Below are 23,759 nucleotides of genomic sequence, written 5' to 3' on the forward strand. Positions count from 1 at the left end.
CGACTTCTTAAAGGCAAACTATACATGGTACAAACGGATGTTAACGAACGTTGGCTTTATTCTGAAAGTCTAAAGCGGAAGCGTTATGTCGTTTAACGGTTTGTTTTACTCACACTTCGCTAGACTCTGGTTGCGAAAAAAATAATCGATTATTGTGAGTTGGTGGTGGAAAAAAACGGGAAAACCGTATTTATAAGTGAAATTAGTTTTGTAAACGTCGATTAGGCTTGGATACACGCTTTTTTCTGTCGGTAAAATGGGAAACTGCCACACCGTTGGACCGAACGAGGCCCTTGTGGTTTCAGGTAACGTTGACGCTGTTTGGACGATGTGTGCCTCCATGGAGGGCTTACTGCTTATAAAGGAACACTGGGGAATCATTAAAACACTTCTCTAACGTCTTATTCGACGTGTGACGTCAAATTAGAATGTTAGAATGTTAGAATGTATTAAACAGTATTAAACAGGAGATAACATTTAAGCATGTAACAAACAACATCACGCTAAACCTTCCTGTACTAGGGCGGGTTATAGGTCCTCACCACCCCCAAACGAAAAAACACGTTTTCCTCTTAAGGTTAAGGTTTCGTGTACTTTTAGTATATTTTATGTATCTTTTGGTTTCGTGTTATCCGCCATATCGTACCAGCGTTTCTCCTTTAGACTGTTCTCAGACTACATCCACCTGTTTAATGCTAATGTTCCCCTAAATTGTCTTGTCTTTGCTGTAAGTCGTACTCAAGTGTTTTCTTCTGCATTTTAGTGGTCAGTGCATTAAGCAAGGTTTGTTAAGGTCCCGCATACATTCTTGTTTTTGTGCAGCGGTTTCCCATGAAACTGCTTTTACTTTGGCATTTTGTTGTGAAACATGCAGTGATTTTAGGACACGATGTTTGAAAGCTGGGCTATGTTTATTTTATGTATTTTTGTCTTGAAGACTGGTGAGTGTGAATGGTAGCTCTCTGTCGCAGAGGAAATACGGGTGAATAAATTAAATTACACGTTGATAAACGCCCCTGGTTCCACACAGCGTAACCTGTTGTCTCTCAGACCTAAACCAAGTTACACAAAAGAGACGTTTCTTAATCTCAGGGGCCCCTCATATAAAAGCACAGAGTACGGGCCCCCCTTGCGTGTCAGAGCTTTGGGTCCCACAGACAAGCATTGGATTGTCGTTTATTCTAAATTATCTGCAATGTTTACGGAAACGATCAGCCAAGGGTTAAATCACAACACTCGTTCACTAATTTCTATGTTGTCGAGTTATAATCAAATCACTTTATCACATTCATTTTCATTGATTTCATTGATTTGATCTCAGACTTTTTGGAATAAAAAGTCTTTTTGATCTCAGACTTTTTGGAATAAAAAGTCTTTTTTTTTTAGTTTATAAATGTGATTTGGCAGTGTACAGTGCATAAAATAATTCCAGCAGCTTTCAGTAACGGGGTACGATAAGTGTGGTTTGCCTATCTAACCTACTTTTGATGAACGAAAAACAAAAATAGCTTTGGGATTTTCCATTGTGAAGAAACTTTTAAGAGCGTGTCAGTTGCCACATGGGGAAACATAGATTTGGAGCAGAGGTGAGTGGGTGTGACTTGCACATCCTCATGCCAGGAATTATTCCATGAATGTGAAAAGAAATGACTGTGTTTCTTTATGAGGCTGGGTGCCAAAGCATGATTTCCTTTTTCTGGCCAAAGGCAAAAATAATGCTGCCTTATCTGTTGTGAATAAAGGCTTTCATTACTGAAGACCAACACCCTGCATCAAGGAAACTGAAGTCGATGACAGGCTCGTGTATATTCTCATTCATTCACATGCAGCCCTCTCCCTCTCCACTGAGGAGTGATTACAGTCAGGAATCTCAGATATGCTGGGGAGCTGACTGGGGACACTGGTTATTATGGTGTGTTGCTCCAATCCTTTGTATAGGTCCTCAGCCTGTTACCACTTTAGTTGGCAATGGCATTTGGCTGTAGTCAGATGGGTTTAAATAGTAAAAGTCTGTCCTGCCCACATTCCTTCATTAAAGCAACACATCTAATCTGTATGAATTAGATTATGTTGTGACAGAGCATGTCCAAAAATATATATCATCACGAAAGACATTCTGCTTGTGGCCTTTGGTTCAAGAATGCAAAATTGAAATTAAGAGATGATTAAGCACCACATGTTACCGTTTGTAGGATATTGCATTTTTGAGGCAAGAGTGAAGGAAATCTGGCAACGTAAAGACTTGCAAGACAGACAAGCTCAGTAGATTGAGAGTGTTGCTCTGAATCTGTTTCCTGCTCTGCACACAATATAAAGCTACCGTTTTCCTGTGGGATATTGTTCAGTCATACTAGGAGAATGCACCGTTTGTATCGTGTGAAAAATGTGAAATGACCACTGTGTCAGAGTGGGATTTTTCTTTCTAGATGTTAAATTGTATTTTATGACCCTAAAAATAAGTACTTTTAATAGTAAACCGGTTGATTAAGATGTTAAAACACATTCACAGTGTGATGTGGGTCATTTATCTGGCTGCAATGTTTGGTTGTTGGGGGAGTATGTGTCAGTAAAGATAGTCCAGCTACTCCCCCCTCCTCTTTCCGTCAGTTAACGTGTGACAGCTGGGAATGTCACACTAAACACTGCAGATTAAATGATCAGACTGAGGCCAGTGACTGGAACTAACTGGGTATTTCCACCGGAGCACGTCTCCACAGCGTTTTTGCTGCGTCTGTCAATTCACACCGGGGGCGCGTTACTGCAGCGTCACGTCAGCGTCGCGTACAGCAGCAGCACGTCTCCACATCGTTTTTGCTGCGTCTGTCAATTCACACCGGGCGCGTTACAGCAGCAGCACGTCAGTTTAGCGAGCCGTCCGTATACACGCGAGATAACGAGATCACGCGATAATCCTGACCATACGGGAGACCGCAAGATCCCGTGATAAACTTTAAACTCTATTTATACAGTCTATGGATAAACTGTGTGTATAAAGTAAACAACAACAACAAAAAACAACTTACTTTGCTTCTCTGAGGCGAAAGATATGTTGATCTGACCATCTATCCTTATAAAAACAATATGTTATGTCATAAATGATTGTATGATGTTCCACTTCAACAATCTTGTCGTCCGTGTCGCCGATCCTCTGAGACCCTTTGATTGATTGATTGATTGCTGATCTGGTGCCCCGGTCATAACATAATGTTGATGTGAAGTAGTTTTAGCCTGCATGAACTGCGTATTGTGTTTTATTTTGAAAGGGGCGGAAGGGTTTTACGCTGATTCTGAGTCGGACTTCCTGTCTGGTGCGATCTGCTCTGTTGAGATTCACGCGATTTGGCAGCGTCTCGCAGAGAAATAGAAGTCCTACCGCTCGCGTAGAGACGCTGACGTGACGCTGCTGTAACGTAGCGCGCCCGGTGGAAATGCTCTCATTGATTAGAGTGTTACCTATTTGCAACGGCATACGCGACGTTGACGTGACGCTGCAGTAACGCGCCCGGTGGAAATCAGGCTTAATACTGTATGTGTGATGCCTAACTTTCTTTGGAAATGTCTCACATTCAATAACAAACTATCGTTGCTATAATTTTTACAGCGCTGAGATTTTGAAATAGGATGTTTGTGTAGCGGTCTGCATTGAGTTAAAGGTATGATGCATATCTTTTTTTGCAGTGACCTATTTTATATATTTTGTGGAGTTGTGAACATTATCCCAAATGTTTCCAACAATTTTCCAACACAGAAATCCATCATTTTAATCAAAGTAACAATCTGTTTCATTTGTTTGCCTGTCAATGGCGTCATATCGCCTTTGTTGAAGTTGTGGTTGTTCGCCAGAAGTTGTCATGAATTGACTTTTTATCCAGTTTTTAGCCATATTTTTCCAATATCCTTTTAAAAACTTGGTTGTTTCTCAGTATATATTGTAACCAAATGAATGATTTTAGGGTTTGTGCGTCTGGGTGTTAAGCTGAGAAAATGTTAGCCGCAGCCCATTTATTTTTAGCATGAAAGCTTTATTCAGGTTTTTTTAATTGGTTTTAATCAGAGGGCCCATTTGTTTTGGACAGAATGAGAATTTTATTGAAGATGACAATCACTGAAGGAATCCCAACAGGGAGAAGTTGACTAAAGTGACAACAATGGTGGAGAAGACAAAAAAATTCCATGATCCCACACCAAACTCTATCTTTTGTTGTTTTTTTATGATTGAGAGAGCCATAGTGGCAAAATTTTTTTACATAATTCTTACTGTTTTACTGTCCCTTAAAACACGTACTTATAGTTTAGTGTGTGGAAAGAACGGTTTGTTTCAGATGTTCATTTGCTCATAGAGCATCGTCAGGACAGTATGAGTTGGATAAAGAACAATTTACAGTATATTAAGAGCACACAGGTGTTATACATCTTGCCTGCCCTTGAGAAAAGAAAGTCTAGCTGTTGTTACACTGCAGATCACAACAACGTACCAGCCTAACATCCAACCTAACATCAAATCAAAAGATTGAAAATGGCACCGGAAAGCAGAGAGGATGTGCAAGCTCCCTGTGTAACAGGAGCAAACACTGTGGGCGCTGTGGTTGGAAGACGAATCATCAACATGATCATCCTCCAAAGCAAGCACTTGTAGAATAATAAAACTGGGTCACTGAACACAGAACTTTCTCAGTACCTCTGTGTTATCTTTTCTTTGAAGCCAAAATGCTGCTACAGTATAGACCCACACTATGTGTTTAATGTTTTTATAAAATGTATTCTTTCCAGTGAACTGTATGAATTCAAGTGTACTCTTAGCTGGGATTACACCTCTATCTGGCAGTGGAAACAAGTTGTGAAAAAAGCATAGACATAATGATCTCCTTTCATTTCAAATTGGTAAGCAAACAGTTCTTATCACAAAATACCGCTAATAGGCATTTTAGAATCAAATTTTGATGTAATTCTGTACTTTTTTTGTTTACTACAGCTAAGCAGGTTATGTTTTCAGTTCAAGAGTGAAGACATTAGATTATGAGCTGATCTGAATAATGGGGTGGAAATATTTATTATTTCCCCCTTTAATTGACATAGCAAAATGGGTAGGGATGGACAACATTAAGATTTTATTTATGGCAGTTATCGATTCTGATTCTACTTATTGATACTTAAAAAAAAGACATGAAAAGAGGTAAAAGGTTCAACAGTTACTTGTAAAGGGACAGCTTCGTCATCATTAGGGGACAGTTAGAAATTTAAAAGTGCCAGCTTTGTCAGGAGGATGAATTATTGTTACATAAATACCAATAGCAGTTTTTATTGTCTAAAAGCCTATGGATATTGCAGCATTGACGTAGTCTGGTACCAATTTACCAGTACCCGTTCTTGATTCCCATCTCTAGAGATAGAACATGGCCAGAACAGAGGTCTCTGCTCTCCGACTCCACTTCTAATTTCTGACTGTTCTTAATTAAGTTTACTACAATTATATCTCTGTGTTGATTGTCTCCATTTTATCTGTGTTGTTTCAAAGGTGGCTGCTGTGGCTCGGATCAAAAGACGTATGTTGTTGGAGGCTGGTCTTGGGCCTGGTGGCTCATCTCCGACATCCAGAGGTAAGACTTTTCTGCTCCGGCTCCAAATCAAAGCAAATGCTTAAATGTCATTTAGAGCCATTCTGTCTTTCTATGGCTCAGTGCTCACAGACTCATCCAGGAAGCTTTTTAGAGCAGGGTATCTGCAGGTCCACACAACAGGTGTTTGTTAGTGTTTTGGTGACTTTCTGACCTTTCTTCTAATACCCTCACTAGGCCAGAATTTTCATTGGGTGAAACAAGGATGAAAAGCAAAATGTATTTAATGTATTTAACACTTAATGTATGTATTTAATGACATACTGTGACCATTATGTCATTAAATTTAGGTTGTTGCACTTGGTGACCTGGGCGCTGTAGTTTATTTCAAGTCAGTCTCATGTACATTGTCCTTGTTCTAAAAATATTCTCTAGTACACCAAATGCATTAATCCATGGCTGAAAATAGTGCCCATCCAGCATTCACAGCATTTTGACATTTCATAGAGGTGATAGATACAGTAATAAAGTAATAAATGAAGTAATAATGTCAATATATAAATTGTATGTATGCAGATACCCTGAAAAATGTATTAGCCATTCTTCAGTCCACTGAAGAATAAAGTTATTTATGGTAAAGTGAGGCCTCAATATTAAAACCTAATGTTTACTAAACGTGTAAACATAGCGGCTCACCACTGTCAGCGGCTTGTTAATGGTGCTCCAACAAACCAGCTTCCCAGAAAACACTGGAAAGATAAACAGATGGTACATAATGGCGGGGTCAGGAAAAGTTGCAACCATAATATTTACAAAACTCTTCCATGTAGTGTGTTAAACTCCCACACTGACATTTAGGCAAAAAAGTTCAGATACTGAAAATAATTTCCGCGTGATATTCATTTTACAGTAAACAAATGGACTTAGTGTTTTCGTTTCTCAGCCAGAGCTTAACACCAAACAAACAAAATTTAAGCCAACTCTAGTCCTAATCACAAGACAAAACCCTCATTGATGTAATATTTAGGGTTTGCATGTGTCCTTGTTTCTACTTTGCTAACCTGCTTTGCTTTGTCTGGTGTCGGTCTCAACCTGTCTCAGCCCCACTGTGTCTCCGTCAGGTTCCATTTCCCCTTAAGTGCTGCTCTTTGTCGTTAGTTGCTAGGAAATGTAATGGTAAACCTCGACAATAAAATGAGGTTGATGCATGGCTGGATTTATAAATCCCCATCTAGAGAGCAGCTATCCCAGGAATCCTCTCTCGCCTATTTTTATTCCTCATTTTGGTCATTCATGTACAGTTTGGTCAACATTTCACATGCTGTCTTTGATGATAAAACCTGGAGAGAGTGGCGGCCACTTGAGCTAAAAGCCCTGTGTGCATAAGGGCAGCCTTCTAAAGATGGTGGGAGGCTGTGTGTCTTCCCGCTCGTGATGCAGTAATCATGTTAATGTCCAGGCCTGTGACTCATTGATCCAATTCTGCTGGAAAGAAGCAGGAGGTGGAGCTTTTAACCAGAGAGTCTCCTCTTGCTGCAATCAGCCTCCCATGTCTTTGCCTCTGACAACGAGTCTGAGTCAGTATTTATTGTAAAAGAACAGCTCCGGCTGCTTTTTTTAATCAACTCTGAAACATAATCTGACTTATACAGTCGAGCCAGATCAGTATTGGAGTGGAGGATGAGGATTGTTTGTAGAAGACATTCTTGTGTAATCTCCACACAAATGTAATCTTGGAGAGGCGCTTGGTTCAAGAATCCTTTCAACACTGGATTTTGCTCTTTGTCCTAGTTTATTTTAACATTTATTAACCGACAGAGACAAGAGAAGCTGTGTTGTAGCTGTGACGATCCTGGTTTCGTAAGAGGTGTCAGCAGCAACACATACATGCAATGGTCTTCAGGGCTAAAACCAGCAAAACAGGAGGTCCGGTTGTGTCTCCCCCCTCCTTCCCCCCTATTCCCTCTTTCTCTTGACCTTGGTTACTGACATTCCTAACAGCTGTTGTCCAACTTACTGTTTTGCCTCTGCTATTCCCGCCTGCCTGCCTGCCTGCGTAGAATGTCTCTGGAGGTTATGACCATCCTCTGTCGCTGTGAGAATATCGAAACTTCGGAGGGTGTTCCCCTGGATGTGACAGGGGTGGCTCAGGTAATGCATTTCAGAAAACCAAAAAAAAAGAAAAAACAAAGCAGTGGCTGGTGCTCAGGACCAAAGGAAGACTCAGGAAATGGTTCAACTAACAAGCTAACATTGTCTATGTTTCTTTGCTTTTCTCATCATGGCTTTTTTCTTCTGCAGTGGAGAGGAGACGGTCACTTCGTCACTAAAGCCGAACTCTGAGTCACCTTTGGCAACGGGGTCAATAAATGAAGGCTATAGTAATTGCAAAAAAATTGAATAATAATTTGATTTGAATAAATCTGCATTTGAAAATAATTGCGACAAAAATCAAAATCCTACAAAGTCTGAATTGTGGATAGCATCTCATTTTGCTCCGTTGTTAGTGGTCTGGAGTCCTTGGGTGAATGGTTTCACTTTGTCCTGTTTTTTTCCTTGTGTTCTGGCCCTTCCCTTCATTTGCTTTCCCTTCGAACATGTCAATTTTTATTTTTTATTTTTTTTCACATTCTTCAACAGGATAACGCTTGAGATTATGACCCTGCAGCCCAAGTGTGAGGATGTAGAGACAGCGGAGGGTGTAGCTATTACTGTCACTGGGGTGGCTCAGGTAAATCACCACACTTTCCTGGGAATGCCAGTTCAGACTCCACTAACCCACACATTTCCCAACCCCAACCCCACACTCTTTTTTTTCTGGCATCACCACATGGTCACAGCAGAGGTGGTATTTCATACAGAGGGCTTAAGTTAAAATGCACACCTGCGTTTTGGATTAGGGCACTAAATTAGATGTACATACAGAAATGTTCTCTGCATGATGCCCCCTCATATCTGGGCAGAACACCTAGTTAAGCCTGTATTCAGACTGACATGAGCACTGAGTCAAAAGAATGCAGCCTCCTCATTCATTTTACAGAACTGGTACAATTCATTTGGCAGTCTGTATCTGATTAGCATTTAAGCTGGACTTTCTGGTTCGTATTTCATCATCACTCTGGTACCAGTAGCAGCAAACCTTACCACTGTAGCTCTTTGCATTTTGATGACGGTGTTATTATCAGTCTGAATCTGGTCCTACTGTGAAAGGAGTCGTAGTCTGTGTAGAGCTTGATGTATATTTTAATGTGTCTGTTTTTGGTTGTTTGTGCAGTGCCAAATGAAGAGGTTAGGTTGAGGTTTTGGAGAGAAAATCCACCTTAAAAGCCAACCTTCTATATAGAGGTGCATCTCAATACATTAGATTATGATGGAAAAGTCCATTTCCAGTAGTTCAAGTCAAATAACCTGAACCAAGTATTGAGTGCATATAGATGGACATACTTTTCAGAGGCCAACATTTCCATATTAAACATACTTTTTATAATTGGTCTTTTGTAATATTCAAATTTTTTGAGACACTGAATTTTAGGTCTTCATTAAATGTAAGCCATAATCATTATAATTAGAAGAAAGTAAATACATTAAGACATGAAAGGTTTCATTCTGTGTGTAATGGATCTAAATGTGTTATTTCCACTTTTTGAATTGAATTACTGACATAAATAAACTTTTTTATGATATTCTAATTTATTTAGATGCACCTGTATAGAGTCCAGTAAAACAAAAACCAACAACAAATGCATTCCCCTAACAACATGGACTACACCAAAACTGACGTGCCCCTCTTGAAAAATGGATACAGCACATGTCAGGGTGACTGTAGCTACGGTGATGAAAACAGTGACTGGTCAGGTTTCTGATGCTGTTGGAGATGTTGGATGTTAAGAAACATAAGGCAAGTTGAATAGAGGCTTAGTAATTTGCTGTTGTGCAGTAACAAACGAAGCACAGCTATCTCCACAGCAAACACTCTCTATCACAGTAAATGAAAGAGGGTAAACACGGTGACTGTGTTGGAATAGTGTCCTAATTCAGTAATGAGACAAAGTGAACCTTTCCACTGCCGCTTGCTTTAACAAAGTGAATAAATATTATACTGTGGGGAGTATGATTAAAAAATTCACATGACGCAAGCTGATCATGTGCAGTACATTAGTCTAGTTTCACAGCTTCTGTGGTTTATAAATGCCAACGTTGTAGAAGTACAAAACCACTGTGACCGCTATCTGTATCAAATATCTATGCTAATACTGCTGTCACTTTAGTCCATTATGAATCTATTATACATACTATACTATGCATCTCAATAAATTAGAATATAATGAAAAGTATTGAGTGCATATAGATGGACAAACTTTTCAGAGGCCAACAATTCCATATTAAACATACTTTTTAAAATTGGTCTTTTGAAAAAATATTTTTTTATTTGAGACACTGAATTTTAGGTTTTCATTAAATGTAAGCCATAATTATTATAATTAGCAGAAATTAAATAAATCAAGTCATAAAATGCTTCACTCTGTGTGTAATTGATCTATATAATGTATATAATGTTATTTCCACTTTTTGAATTGAATTACTCACATAAATAAACTTTTCCATGATATTCTAATTTATTGAGATGCACCTGTAGGTGTCTTTTAGAAACAACAACAAAAGTAAATACTTTTTTGTAACGGTGGATTTTCTCACGAAGAACACTATGTCCTGCATTTCTGTTCGCAAACGATATTGTGCTCATATTCATTTCCCCTTTTTTTTTTTTTTGTCTGCATGCCAGGATTTGTCTTTGTCTTTGAAAGAAGATGCCTCGTTATCAGTTCTGTATTTTGACCACAGTCATGGCAATGTTCCTCTCCTCTGTGTTTTCAAACATGCATGCTGACAATGAGCTCACTGTTGGGCCGAACAGCCCTTCGCTCTCACACAGTTCACTTCACAGAGAGGCTCATCATGCCCCTGTTTGATTGGTCCAACCTACACCAAAGCCTTTGTGGACTATGTGTCCCATGGCAACAGGAGTAGTGTGTCTTTGTTAGATTAAAGAGACACACATGTTTAGACTAAGGGGGAAGCACCCAGAAGAAGTCATGTAAAGGAAACCAGAGCAGAATGTTAATCTGGGATATTGTTTTAAATTGCCCAGTGGATATCAATCACACTCTTCCATTTTAATCACATTATGCAACGTGATTTCACACGGAGCATTTCTGTCTACTTTTAACAGCCTCCTGGTTCAAGACCCAACTTGTCTATCACCTATTTAAAGAAAACAAACAACTTTGGCCTTTAAGGAACAACAGGAGTTGAGGATTTTGAAGATTAAATGCAATTCTTTTTTTCCTATCACATTTCCTGTACTTGTGCTTCTCAGTTTTGTATCTTGAAGGAGCTGTGGGTTTAGAGGCTAAAAGGAAGGGTGGTGTCACGAGGGGTATGGGGGTTGGGGGGGGGGTGGGGGGTTAGGAGTTAAGTGCAAGAGATTACCATTGCACACTTTATTCCAGTGTTGGCCGCGGCACGGCTCCCCCTGCTGTCTGTTTGAGATGGCCTGTGTGTGGTTGTGTGGCTGGCTTGCAGCCTTTTCCATTTTCAGACATGTGTTTCCTTGGAATGACGTCCATCTCCCCTGACTTTGTGTTGCCATCATTCCTGGTATGAGTGCATGTTGCAAAATAAAAACCATGTGCAGACCTCTCGCCTAAGGACCCAGCTCACTCTCTCTTTTCTTACAGCTCCAGTGGAGTACAATATCACCCAAAATCTTCTCTCTTAAACCATTTTTTTCCTGACTGTATAAGTGACCTCTCTTATTGTCAGTGAATGCCCTTGTGTTTATCTTGTAAACCTCAGGTCATTGCCATTTTCCTTTTTATTTAATTTTATTGTAAATTATCCCTCTGATGATTTTTCCTTCATTTATTTCTGTCAGCTGCAAGTAATACTGTTTTATTGTTTTTTTGACCTCGCAACAGGAACATACAGTAGATTTCTTAATTGGGATGTTCATCAGATCACTGTGAATTTAGTCTAGATGTTGGGGTTTTCTTCAGTGTAATTAGCATCTGAAAGTAGAACACCATTAGCAGGGAATATTTCCTTGGGCACCATAATGTTTTGGAGTAGCAATTTCATTATAAGTAAACACTTTGCTTGTCATCATGAGCTCAGAAGGAACATGTTTATGGTCAAAATTGTCTGGATCTTCTGCTATCAATCCCAGATGTAAAGCATCTAATAGCTGGGCATGGTTTTCCATCAAGGCCACACATTAGATCATTATCTGGCTGTACTATTAAAGTCCAGGCACACTTACAGGGTGCCTACACTTACTATGTTATGGTAATTTAAATGACATAAGGACAGAACTGATGCTCTGTACAGGCATAGCTAGTATAGTGTGTTGAAAATATGACAATGAAAAAACATTTGGATAGAATTTTGCACATGGTTTTACTTTTTTAGAAATGTAAAGAAACAAGAACTGTTTTTACAATTATTTAATTATTTATTTATTATCTGGCCATATAGAATAAGCTCCATGTCAGTATTACTCTTTATAGTCCTTTTTCATGTATAAATGAAATGTATCCATGAATTGTATTAGTTCATCACCAGTCAGTCAAATCAATAGCAAGGATTCATGACCATAGGTTTGATGCACTACAAAAAACAATTAAAAACAGCCCAGGCTTTATGCATCCAGCCCACTAATGCATTGCAGAATTTGCCAGATCTTTTTTTTTTTAAAACACTTATTTGTTCTTTGATTTCCCATTCTGAATGTTATGCTTCCTTTTATATATTTTTTATACATAACTGATGGTGTAAAAGTCAAACCAATGTGTGGTAACTGATCAGAGAGCAGATGACTGTTTGATAATGCCACAAAAGTGAATGTGTGTCATGTTTACATGTGTGCCACACCCATGTGTGCCTGTATTTGTATTTGTGCTCGAGTTTGTGGATGTGTGTTCAGCTGACCATCTTTGTGCACGTTGGCACCAGGTGAAGGTGATGACAGAAAATGAACTGCTGGGTTACGCCTGCGAACAGTTTCTGGGGAAGTCAGTCACGGAGATAAAGAGTGTCATCCTGCAGACTCTGGAAGGTCACCTGCGTGCCATCCTCGGTGGGTAGTCTCTCCAAACTGCATTATTATTGTCTTTGTTTATATTCTAAGAAAGAACGGAGGGATTAAGTGAGACACAGACATGATGGCCCCACCATTATTGTTCATAAAATGTAGATGTATTTATTTATTTTGTAAACATATTTGAGGCACACCAGCAAGTTTTTTGTGCTACCAAAGATTGTAAATGGCTGTTATTATGAGTATTCTGGTTCCAATTGCCAAAGCATGTTTGGTATGAGATAAGAACCTTACCACGACTTGGACTGAGTCCCAGTGGAAAGCAGCTTCACTAGTGGTGTTTGTGAAGTAAAATGTGCCAAAAGTCAAGAGGCAGGTTGAGTTGTTGACTCAACTCTCCCCAGTTAATTTCCATTCAGGTGAAATGTAGTTGATGTAAAATGGAAATGTGTGTCACAGGTTTGTGATATTACTGTGCAAATATCAGCATGCACAACAACACAATGATCCAGTGGCAAACAAGAACAAGGAAAGGTCGATTAGATCAAAGTAAACACAAAGAGACAGAATGACACAGAAGACATTATATTAAGCAAAATAGCAGGTGCTGCTTCTGTTGATTCAAATAAATGTTGCAGACACATAATGTATAACTTCCTCTGTGTCAAAGGAGCAGGTGTCTCACACATGAAGTGTAAAAGCTGCCATTTACTGTGTGTTATATTAGTTGATGGTTAAGGATGTGTGTATCTCACAATGTCACAGATATTTTGACCATGACGCTCTCCTGACATATTTTCTCAATTTTAGTGAGCGTGCTATGTGAAGTTTTCAGAAAATCCTTGTTATTAGTGAGACTGGTGACTGTTGAATAATATATTATTTATATTTATAATAATGATAATACATTTTATTTATGGCCGCCTTTCACATCAATCTAGGTCACTTTAAAAACACAGCAAAAAACATTGGATAAAAACAAGATTAAATAAACAGCAGTCAACATACTTTTGGTAATGATGATGGCTTACATTTAATGAAGACCTAGAATTAAGTGTCTCATAAAGTAAAATATTGCAATAGGCCAATTTTAAAAAGTATGTTTCATATGGAAATGTTGGCTGAAAAGTATGTCTATCTATATGACTCAATACTTTGTTTGGGCTGTTTGGCTTGAACTACTGGAAATTGACTTTTCCATCATATTCTAATGTATTGAGATGCACCTGTATACGTACAGACATATACAGATGTTGGCCAATGTCAGTTCTAGGCAAACTATATTTATGTAAGTTAAGCCAAAGCATTCTGTCAATGTGCAAATTATGTCTATTAGTAACGGTATGAACAGAAAGGCACTAAACACGATTTCCTTCTTTTCAGGCACCCTAACCGTTGAGCAGATTTACCAAGACAGAGACAAATTTGCTACTCTGGTGCGAGAGGTAGCAGCGCCTGATGTGGGCCGCATGGGCATCGAGATCCTCAGCTTCACCATCAAGGTGAGAGACATCATTCTGCATTTATCTTTTTTAAACATCTGTTTCCGATATGAATTAGAGTACTTGAATTACTTAAACATTATTTAATTTCTGTACTTCCATATTTATTCATCCTATTGACAGGATGTATATGATAAAGTGGAGTACCTGAGCTCGTTGGGCAAAACTCAGACCGCTGCTGTACAGAGGGATGCAGACATCGGAGTGGCAGAGGCAGAGAGAGACGCTGGCATCAGGGTAAGAGGAAATTATCACTAAAACATAACAGAAAAAACATCCGTTCCCTAATAGCCATCAGGAAACCAACAAACTGCTCCCAATCCATCTGGCTGTCATTATCTTTGGTCTTTTACAGGAAGCTGAATGTAAGAAAGAAATGATGGATGTCAAGTTCTTAGCCGACACAAAAATGGCCGACTCCAAACGAGAGCTGGAAATGCAGAAAGCTTCCTTCAACCAGGAAGTGAACACAAAGGTACAGTTTAGAAAAAAAAATGTTGAGGTCAATATTATCACAGTCAAACATGAGAGTAAAATACATAAATGAAACCTCCCCTGTGTTTCTAGAAAGCAGAGGCTCAGCTGGCGTATGAGCTGCAGGCGGCCAAAGAGCAGCAGAAGATCCGTTTGGAGGAGATCGAGATCGAGGTGGTGCAGAGGAAGAAGCAGATTGATATTGAGGGGAAGGAGATCGACCGTACTGACAAGGAGCTCGTCGCCACCGTGAAGAGACCCGCAGAGGCTGAGGCCTACAAGATGCAGCAGCTGGCTGAGGGGCGGAAGTGAGTACTCCCCCAATGATTCATCATCATTTAAGTCTTTATACTTCTTATTTTATACTATGTTTTAACAGCTTTGTGATTTTATTCTCAGTGTCCTTATTTCTCCTTAGTTGTTGACGTTTACAGTCATGGGAAAAAATATTAGACCATTATTTTCTTCAATTGCTTGTTCATTTTAATGCCTGGTACAACTAAAGGTACATTTGTTTGGACAAATATAATGATAACAACAAAAATATCTCATAAGACTTTAATCTAAGAGCTGATATCCAGCCATTTTACATGATTTTCTTGATAATGATTTTGGTTATTATCAAGAAAACCATGGAAAATCAGCTCTTAAATCAAACTCTTATGAGCCATTTTTGTTGTTATCATTATATTTGTCCAAATAAATGTACCTTTAGTTGTACCAGGCATTAAAATAAAAAGAAATTGAAGAAAACAATGGTATAATAATTTTTTCCACGACTGTATATAGCCCCAATTCCTGAAACAGTAGCAGCAACAACTAATACTGGATAGACTGGATGTAATCTTAGATCCAAATGTGTCGTAATTCAAGATGTTTACTAGTTAGAGATTCATTGTTTGAATTGATTGACACACTATCAAGGAAATAAGTCCCATAAAGCTACAGCATCATCAAATTGTCAGCCACTCTAAAACCCATGAAAATCATTTTAAAGGTCCCTTTTTATTAAAAGTGAGATTTCAATGCCTTTTTTAAAATAATAATCAGTTAAGGTTAATAATACATACTGTTGAAGTATCGAACACTCAATTCACAGAGAAATGCACACAACATGTATCCAGGCACTGTGCCTTTAAGCGAGCTGTCAGGACTTGTGTAAGGTTGTGATGTCACAACAATGTCGCAACTACAGTGGCATGTCACTGATTTCCAGGCTACAGTGAACGCTTAAAGACACAGAGCGTGCAGATGCAGAAGACCCAGAAACGCTAACCAATAGAAGCAAACTGGGCTTTTTTGCAGAGAGGGTTGCTAAAACGGAGAGTGTGATGCTGTTAAAGCACAATAATAACAGTAGTCACACTACATAACTTTATTTTCAACGCAAATACGCTTATTTTGTTGCCTGCAAGTCAAGCTTATATTCATGAATTATTTATGAACAGTACACTAAACAGGCGCTGTGATGCTTCTCCTCAGGATAAAGACGGTGCTGGAGGCGCAGGCAGAAGCCGATAAGATCCGCCTCATTGGTGAAGCAGAGGCCTCCTCTATCGAAGCGGTGGGGAAAGCAGAGGCTGAGAAGATGAGGCTGAAAGCTGAAGCCTACCAGCAGTACGGCGAGGCTGCCAAGACAGCTCTGGTCCTGGAGGCTCTGCCCCTGGTCTGTACTATTCATTTATACACCACTGGTTCAAAAAATAATTCACCATCATTTGGGAATTTGGGTTACTGGTCTGAAGCCATCTGTGTGTTCTTTAAGCAGCTTTTTTCCCATGAATGTTAAAAATTAAACACATTCTGTAAAAATATAATCACAGGCAGTTCATTGGAAATGGAACTATTTTGTTATTCTGAAGTTAGTAAATATAATGATAATGTAATGATATAATGATAAATTGTTTCCCCGTGACACGTTTCAATACTTGCAGTCATGGAAAAAATATTAGACCACCATTGTTTTCTTCTATTTTTTGTTCATTTTAATACCTGGTACATCTAAAGGTGTATTTGTTTGGGCAAATATTATGATAACAACAAAAATAGCTCATAAGAGTTTAATTTAAGAGCTGATATCTAGACATTTTCCATAGTTTTCTTGCTTATAACCAAAATCATTATCAAAAAAATCATGGAAAATGTCTAGATATCAGCTCCTAAACAAAACTCTTATGAGCTATTTTTGTTATCATTATATTTGTCCAAACAAATGTACCTTTAGTTGTACCAGGCATTAAAATGAACAAGAAATTGAAGAAAACAAGGGTGGTCTAATATTTTTTTCCATGACTGTATAATGTTTCTGCCATCATGGCTCCTCCTGTAGTGCATTTCCTTGTGTTTCCTGAACCCGTCTGGCAGGTTTAGTCGTGGCTCATTAAAAATGAACACACCTTCCCGCCTTACAGATGCTTCAAGTACTCACATTTAAGGAAATACTATTCCCCTACAATTTGTCAACATGGTGTAAGGTTAAAGCATTACACTGATCCATACACTAGTCAGGGCTATCTATCACAGACTGATAACTTTGGTCTTGTGAGGAGAACAAAGTTGTTGTTTTTTCTGCATATATATGTTCATGTAATTTCCTGTCATGTATACTGCCCTACAAAGCCTATAACTGCAGTAACTACATTTTTGGTTGAAATTGAGTTATAACTAAAAAATTAACTCCTTGATGTCTGTTTTTCTTAAGACAAAGATTAAGATTTCAATTTTGCTTTATTTCAGAGAAATAATTATGTAAAAATTGCAGTTACTACAAAATCCAACTCAAAACCAGAGCAGACTGCGATACAGTGTTGCCTTGTATTTCTTCATTGTGTTTAAAAGTGAAGACAAGAATAATAGAAATTATAAGTTTAAGGGAAATTATTATCTAGACAGTGATTAAGTAAAAAAGTGAGATCAAATTATATTAAGACTAAAATATAACATTACTTTATAATATTAAGTCTAAAATACACAAATCGTTGAATAGAGTTTTTTAAACACTTTTAAATATATATAACAAAATAAATTTTGAAGATGTTAATTCACTGAAAACAAAATATAAAAGCTGACAGAAGACAACAACATTGTAGTTACTGCACTCTGTTTTGCATTACTATTAGAACATTTTACAGCAATGCAAGAACTTGGTGAACAAACTACATTTTTGGGGTCAATGGTCAAGTAATTTACATTATCACATAAAAATAAGTGTCATACCACTTACCTACCTATAACCATTTGGCTTGCAAGTTAAAAAAACATTTAAATAACATCAAAGCAGTTTTTCTCAGTTTTACCCTTTGCCTAGTTACTGCAGTTAGGCTTTGTGGGGCAGTAAAGATGGTATGAGAAGTGTTTTGTCAGTGAAATAACCAACAATGCTCTCTTGTGTTATGTCAGATTGCCGGTAAGGTGGCTGCACCGCTGGCCAAGACCAATGAGATTGTGATCCTGAGTGGAGAAGGCAGCCGCGTGACTGGAGAGGTGACCCGTCTATTAGCTGAACTCCCCGTGTCCGTCAACGCCCTCACTGGGGTGGATCTGTCTAAGGTGAGAGTACCACTCTTCTCCACAAGACTTCATACATTTCATCAGATCTTTGTGTTTAACTGTATGCTTGGGTTATGATTGCTGGTTCTCTCCAAAGCAGCTCATACTTTTGTTGATCCATATATGTTAGAAATGAGATTTTCAGTGGAATAAAACCATATCATTAGAACAGCTGTCCAGAGGGCATTTAATAGAGCAGGAACACCCACCACCAACACGCAACAGTTCTCCATCTTGGCAAACTGTAGCCTCCATCTTCAGGGACTTCTGCAACAAAACAGCACAAGAATACAGTTCAGTTTAACAGAGCAGCCTTGGATGCCACAATGAGAATTTTACCACCCACATATGAACAAAGTTTAATAGTAAAAACTGAAAACCTTGCTGTGTAAATAGGCAACACAGTCATCATAACAACTTAAAGGTGATATCAGTGCTGTTTTCAGCTTGTTCAGCCGCCCCCGAGTGGTTTAAAATTTCTGGTAATGCAGTGAGAAAGAGAAAGCAGGAACAATGTGTTGTAATAACCCATTTTCCTTTTTTTCAAACCATTTCTTTTCATCACTTGTAATCCCATCTAAACCAAATTCTTTACATTCAGCATGAAGTTGAAGTAATTCTGTTGTCATTTGATGCAGTAGTGACGCTATGATTAACAGTTGTAAAGTTTAACCTAAAGTCTAAAATAAGTTGATGTCACCATGACTACCACTGAATCCTCGAGTTTGGCTGTTGCTATCTTTTGGTGCCAGAAGTGACCAAATTTGGACAAGAGAGTAGAGCAGGGGAGGCTACACGGGTTACAAGTCTGAAGAGGCAAGGTACTGTTAGCATAGCAAATGCTAAATTACCAAAGGCTAGTACTGGGTAGCAAGATGCATCCGTTGTCGAAAAATGACCCCCTCAAAATAAAGTCATACCATAGTATTTAGATTTTTTGGGGGGAAAATGCCTAAAATGCTTAAAATTGGTCAATTATACTCTGTGGATATATATTAGAGCATAATATGACCCAAAAAACACCATATTGTGGAATGTCCAAAAACGGGAAAAAAGTCATATTATAGCATGTTGATTTTTCTCAAAAATTGTCAAATTTCAAAATGCTTAAAATGCATCAATTATACTCCGTTGATACATGTGGTAGAACAGTTTGTCCAAAAATAGCGAAAAAACACCATATTATGAGATGTCGAAAAAATGACCCGCTCGAAAAAAGTCATGGTAAAATGGTCAAATTTTGAAATGCCTAAAAATGCTTAAAATGGGTCGAATATAGTCTGTTGATACATATTAGAGTATAATATGACCAGAAATGACAGAAAAACACAATATTATGGGATGTCCAAAAACTGAGAAAAAAGGTCATAATTTAGCAAATCGATTATTAGACAGAACTCACTTTTCAGGCCCAGAGGTTGCTACTTGGTTTTAATGTGTTATCCGAATTTAATATACAACACGTGTCAGAATGATTCTGCTAAATTTGATAGCATTCTGTCTACAGTCAGCATCACAGGAATATGATACTTTTAAATGGTCCTAACTCAAAATAACTGACCATTTAAATTTTCTTCCAAAATGCCCAGCAGTAAGCTCTTGTGGTCTCATATTTCATTCCAAACTGTAAAATGTTGTAATGGAGAAATATGCTGTATAGCTGTAGCTTCTGATTACGTGACAACATGCTGTTTTGTACTCTGTGTAAGGATGAAAGCAGCTGTAACTCCTGTCCTCTGTCCCACAGATGCCTATGCTGCAGAAGATGATGAGCCCGCAGTGCCAAACAGCCAACTGATGAATCAGGCCAGAGACTTACTCTGAATCTGTCAACATTTATCTGCCTCAAGCATTGAGAGTTTGTTTGTCCTCTGACCCCTTATGCAACTGCCTTTGACCAGAAACACTTGACACCAACCAAGTTTTTTTTGTTTTTTTTTTAATATTTTTAAGAGGTGTTTAATTTTTACTAAAGGAAAAAAAAGCTGGGGCCTTTCTTCTACAGGACCAGCCTATATATATCTTCTGTTGTTTTTAGTTTAAATTTTAAGACACACTGATTCTCATCACACTGCACTAGTTAGCCAGAATTATATGCTGACCTGTTTTTGAATGTTGGCCCACTTTGATTGTGGGGGTGTGAAGGAAAAAAACACCTCAGTCTTCAATAGTAGGTGCTGGAAAGAGTCCAAAACATTACGGCCAAATCTGAATCTGATTCTCTTTTCTGCTTGAAGTTTGGAGTGAACCACTTGCCTGTCGGGTGTTATGACATGTATTCACCTTGGGAGCAGAGTGTCCCAGCTTCTACCTCCGAGCCCAGTTAGTAGACTGGTCCCAGTGTGGAATGGGTCAGCTTTTATTTGCTTTTAATCTCTTAATTCTTAGTTAACTCCAAGAGAAATTGATGGAATACACTTCAGGCTCACCAAATCTTTAATTCACTGTGATTGTAAAACTTTTTACAAAATCAGTAAGATTGGAATCACACTTGCATGATAATTCTTACCTCGCAGTAAACCATCATATTGTCTCCTCGTTCTGATGTGCAGTGCCTGTTCACCACTCAAGTGCCCAAACCTTAGGACAGTGGTTTGGCTTTGGTTGGATTAATGTCAGAGTATATCACTGTGTTGATAGATAATGTTTTCATATTGTTCATTGTTCTCATCATATTTGCTTCTACTAACAACAGTGTTTACTCTCCACTTTTGTCACGTGTTTGGACAAATATAGGCAGATATAGACGCTAAGCAAACGCATAACACAAAGCCATACTTAGAGAAGATTAGCCTTAAAAGATACCTGCCACTCAACATTTCTTTATTACCCAAGTAGCACGTGGTAGACGTTCAGGGTCGGAGCTTTAATTCCCGTTGTTACTCCTTCCTTAGTTCTCCTTCTGCTCAGATGTGACAATGTGTTTCTCCAATGTTTTTCATAGATGTTTTGTAACTGAGTAACCTCTGCAGGTTGAACATTGTGTTGCTTATCTGACCACAACCAGTCTGTGATGACAAAGCAGGATTTTAGTGTCGGATTCAGTTGGAAAGTTGGAAAAAGAACGTGATCAGGTTGTAAACATTGTATGTGTTTGTGGTCTTCAGCTCAGTAAATGTAAGCTTGAGCAATGACCAATGGCTTTCCCTGCTGCTGCATACAAATCTAATGTAATCAAATGTCAGTTACACTTCCTATGAAGCCCATGTGATGCATTATAAACATACTTGTAGCAGTTGCATAATAATCTGCTTATAGAAAGTTACAGTTATAAGCACTCATAGTTACACTTTATAACAATAATCATAGCACAGTGAAAGCATTTTATGATTTACAAGGATGTATTATATATATTTTTTGTCTATAATGCATTATAAACATATTTATGATGCATTATAGGATCAGCCAACCCCACAGTGATTATACAAATATTGTAATGTGTTGCCACGACCACTATTCTGAAGAATTATGATACGTGACAAAAAGGGTTGTCTAATCATTTTTTCCATGACTGTATGCATGCTTGTAACAATAATTCTACAGTTCTATGAGCAGATTTAAATACATTATAAGTATGTTTGTATGTGAAATTACAGACATAGGCTTCATAGAAAGCATCACCAGTTGTTCTTGTTGCTCTTGTTGCTTCAGGTCAATCTTTTTTTTTTTTTTTTTTTATTAACATTTTTATTATTATACTACATAAGATGGACACAATACAACAACAAACAACCACAGTAAAATAGATCAGACATAACAAACCACAACAAACACCACAAGACACACATACACACACACACACGCATATACAAAATCAGGTCAGTCTGATTAAAACATGTAGTCTGTTACAATCATTTAAGTGTCGGAAAGCCTGATGACAAATGTCCAAAGTGAAGGTTGAGTCGTGGCGTGAGAACCAGTTTGAGCCTCTAGATGGCAGGATCGTCACAGGATTTAACCCATATTGAGTTCTCTTCTTCATACTGAATGAGCCTTTTTTTTTATTTACAAGTTTTGCCTCTGTTTTATTTCCCCTCGTGAATTATAATTAACCACTTCACAGAATCTGTGAGCGTTGTGAAGTTATTCTAGTCTCGTCATTTTCTTTTATTTCCTGTGAATAAACATGACACGTGTGGCTTGTTTGGTCTGAGCAAATTCCATCTTGTTTCTGAATTCCTCCAAGTTCAAATGTGTTTCTGTCACCTGTAAATGTTGATTAAAATGCTGCCTGGCTTGCCGCAGATACAATAATTTTATTAGCCTATTGATGTGTAATATTCCTTACCGTCATTTGAAATGGCCAGTATTTTTTAACAAGTGGTTTAGGAACATGTGATATCAGTCACTAACCATTGAAACCTGACAAAGATCACATTAAAAGTGTGAGAATTCTCTGCAGAAAGACAAATGTTATTTTTAAATCTGCTGCACGACAGATGATTGACAGTTTTGGATCTCATTAGGTGAGAAAAACTGCCCTCCCATTGTAGTTTCTAAAGACATTTAACGGTTTAAAATGTGGCATGTTTTTTACATATCTGAGATGAATCAACTGTTATTGTTGTTTCACGGCTGGGCAAAGGTTAAAGCATCTAAAAATGGGTAAATCATCATATTATACAATGTAATGCTCCTTTTACTTAGAAAAGTAAAGTTTGTTTCAGGACACAGTGCCTTTGTTAAATAATAAACAGGTCATTCACACTTAAATGTGCAGTTTGTTGACACTTTGGCATCTGGATGAAATATTCTATCATATATTTACTGTAAAAAAATAATAACTTGCTTGTAGAAAATGTTATACATATATACAGTTCAGCTGTAAGTTTTTCCTCTTTCTACTTTTTCTGTTTTATGCAATTTCTAACATTCTGCACTGCAAATGTACAAAGGAACACATATAAATATCTAGTTAAATATAAATGTAGCATTTAACAGCTTTTCTTTTGGAATCTGGACCTCTTGGGATTTTTTCTGTCATACGTTTGGCCATTATACTGTGTGTCAGTTGTTGATTTACATTGTCTAATCAGAAAGTGGCATTTTAGAGGAGAATGTGGTTAAAGACCAAACACTATAGACCTACGCCTTAACTCTTTGTCTTCATCTGAAACACATCCATCTGTCGTCTGTCTTGGAAATAATCTGTAATCTCTTTTCAAATGATATTGTGATTTATCTATCTCATGTTACACTGGCCTTTGGAAAACTGATCCAGCATGGCATTTCAAGCACGTGTTCATGTTACTCTGTGTTGTGTGCCGCCCTATAATAAATGTTATACCACTTCCTGTTGGCCTCGCTGTCTGTCTGTTACAGAGTAGATGAAAGGTTTTGGGAGATCAAGTACACATGTAAAGTAATGGAAAAAAAAATTAGAATCCCATTGTTTTTTTCCTTTTTTTGCTCATTTTTAATGCCTGGTACAACTAAAGGTACATTTGTTTGAAAAAATATGACAACAACAAAAATAGCTCATAAGAGTTTAATTTAAGAGCTGATATCTAGACATTTCCCATGGTTTTCTTGATAATGATTTTGGTTATTATCATGGAAAATCAGCTCTTAAATCAAACTCTT

At 38.0% G+C, this 23,759-nt stretch overlaps 1 protein-coding gene across 2 annotated transcripts; it reads left to right on the forward strand.

Annotated features, from left to right (window-relative positions):
• Positions 1 to 90: 90 nt before the first annotated feature.
• Positions 91 to 23,470, forward strand: LOC131986287 (flotillin-2a-like). 2 transcript variants are annotated; one of them, XM_059351167.1, is made up of 11 exons: positions 91 to 305; positions 5,516 to 5,597; positions 7,616 to 7,706; positions 12,567 to 12,690; positions 14,035 to 14,153; positions 14,277 to 14,390; positions 14,509 to 14,628; positions 14,721 to 14,935; positions 16,110 to 16,293; positions 18,027 to 18,176; positions 19,924 to 23,470. In XM_059351167.1, exons 1-11 carry the CDS (start codon positions 257 to 259, stop codon positions 19,972 to 19,974), a joined length of 1,299 nt encoding a protein of 432 aa, XP_059207150.1. In that variant the 5' UTR covers positions 91 to 256; the 3' UTR covers positions 19,975 to 23,470. The 2 variants fall into 2 exon arrangements, with proteins under 2 accessions (XP_059207150.1, XP_059207149.1); XM_059351166.1 differs by lacking the exon at positions 7,616 to 7,706 and adding an exon at positions 8,196 to 8,286.
• The last annotated feature ends 289 nt before the right edge of the window (positions 23,471 to 23,759 follow it).

This window comes from Centropristis striata, chromosome 15, assembly GCF_030273125.1.
Source record: "Centropristis striata isolate RG_2023a ecotype Rhode Island chromosome 15, C.striata_1.0, whole genome shotgun sequence".
In the NCBI taxonomy this organism is placed as follows: domain Eukaryota; kingdom Metazoa; phylum Chordata; class Actinopteri; order Perciformes; family Serranidae; genus Centropristis; species Centropristis striata.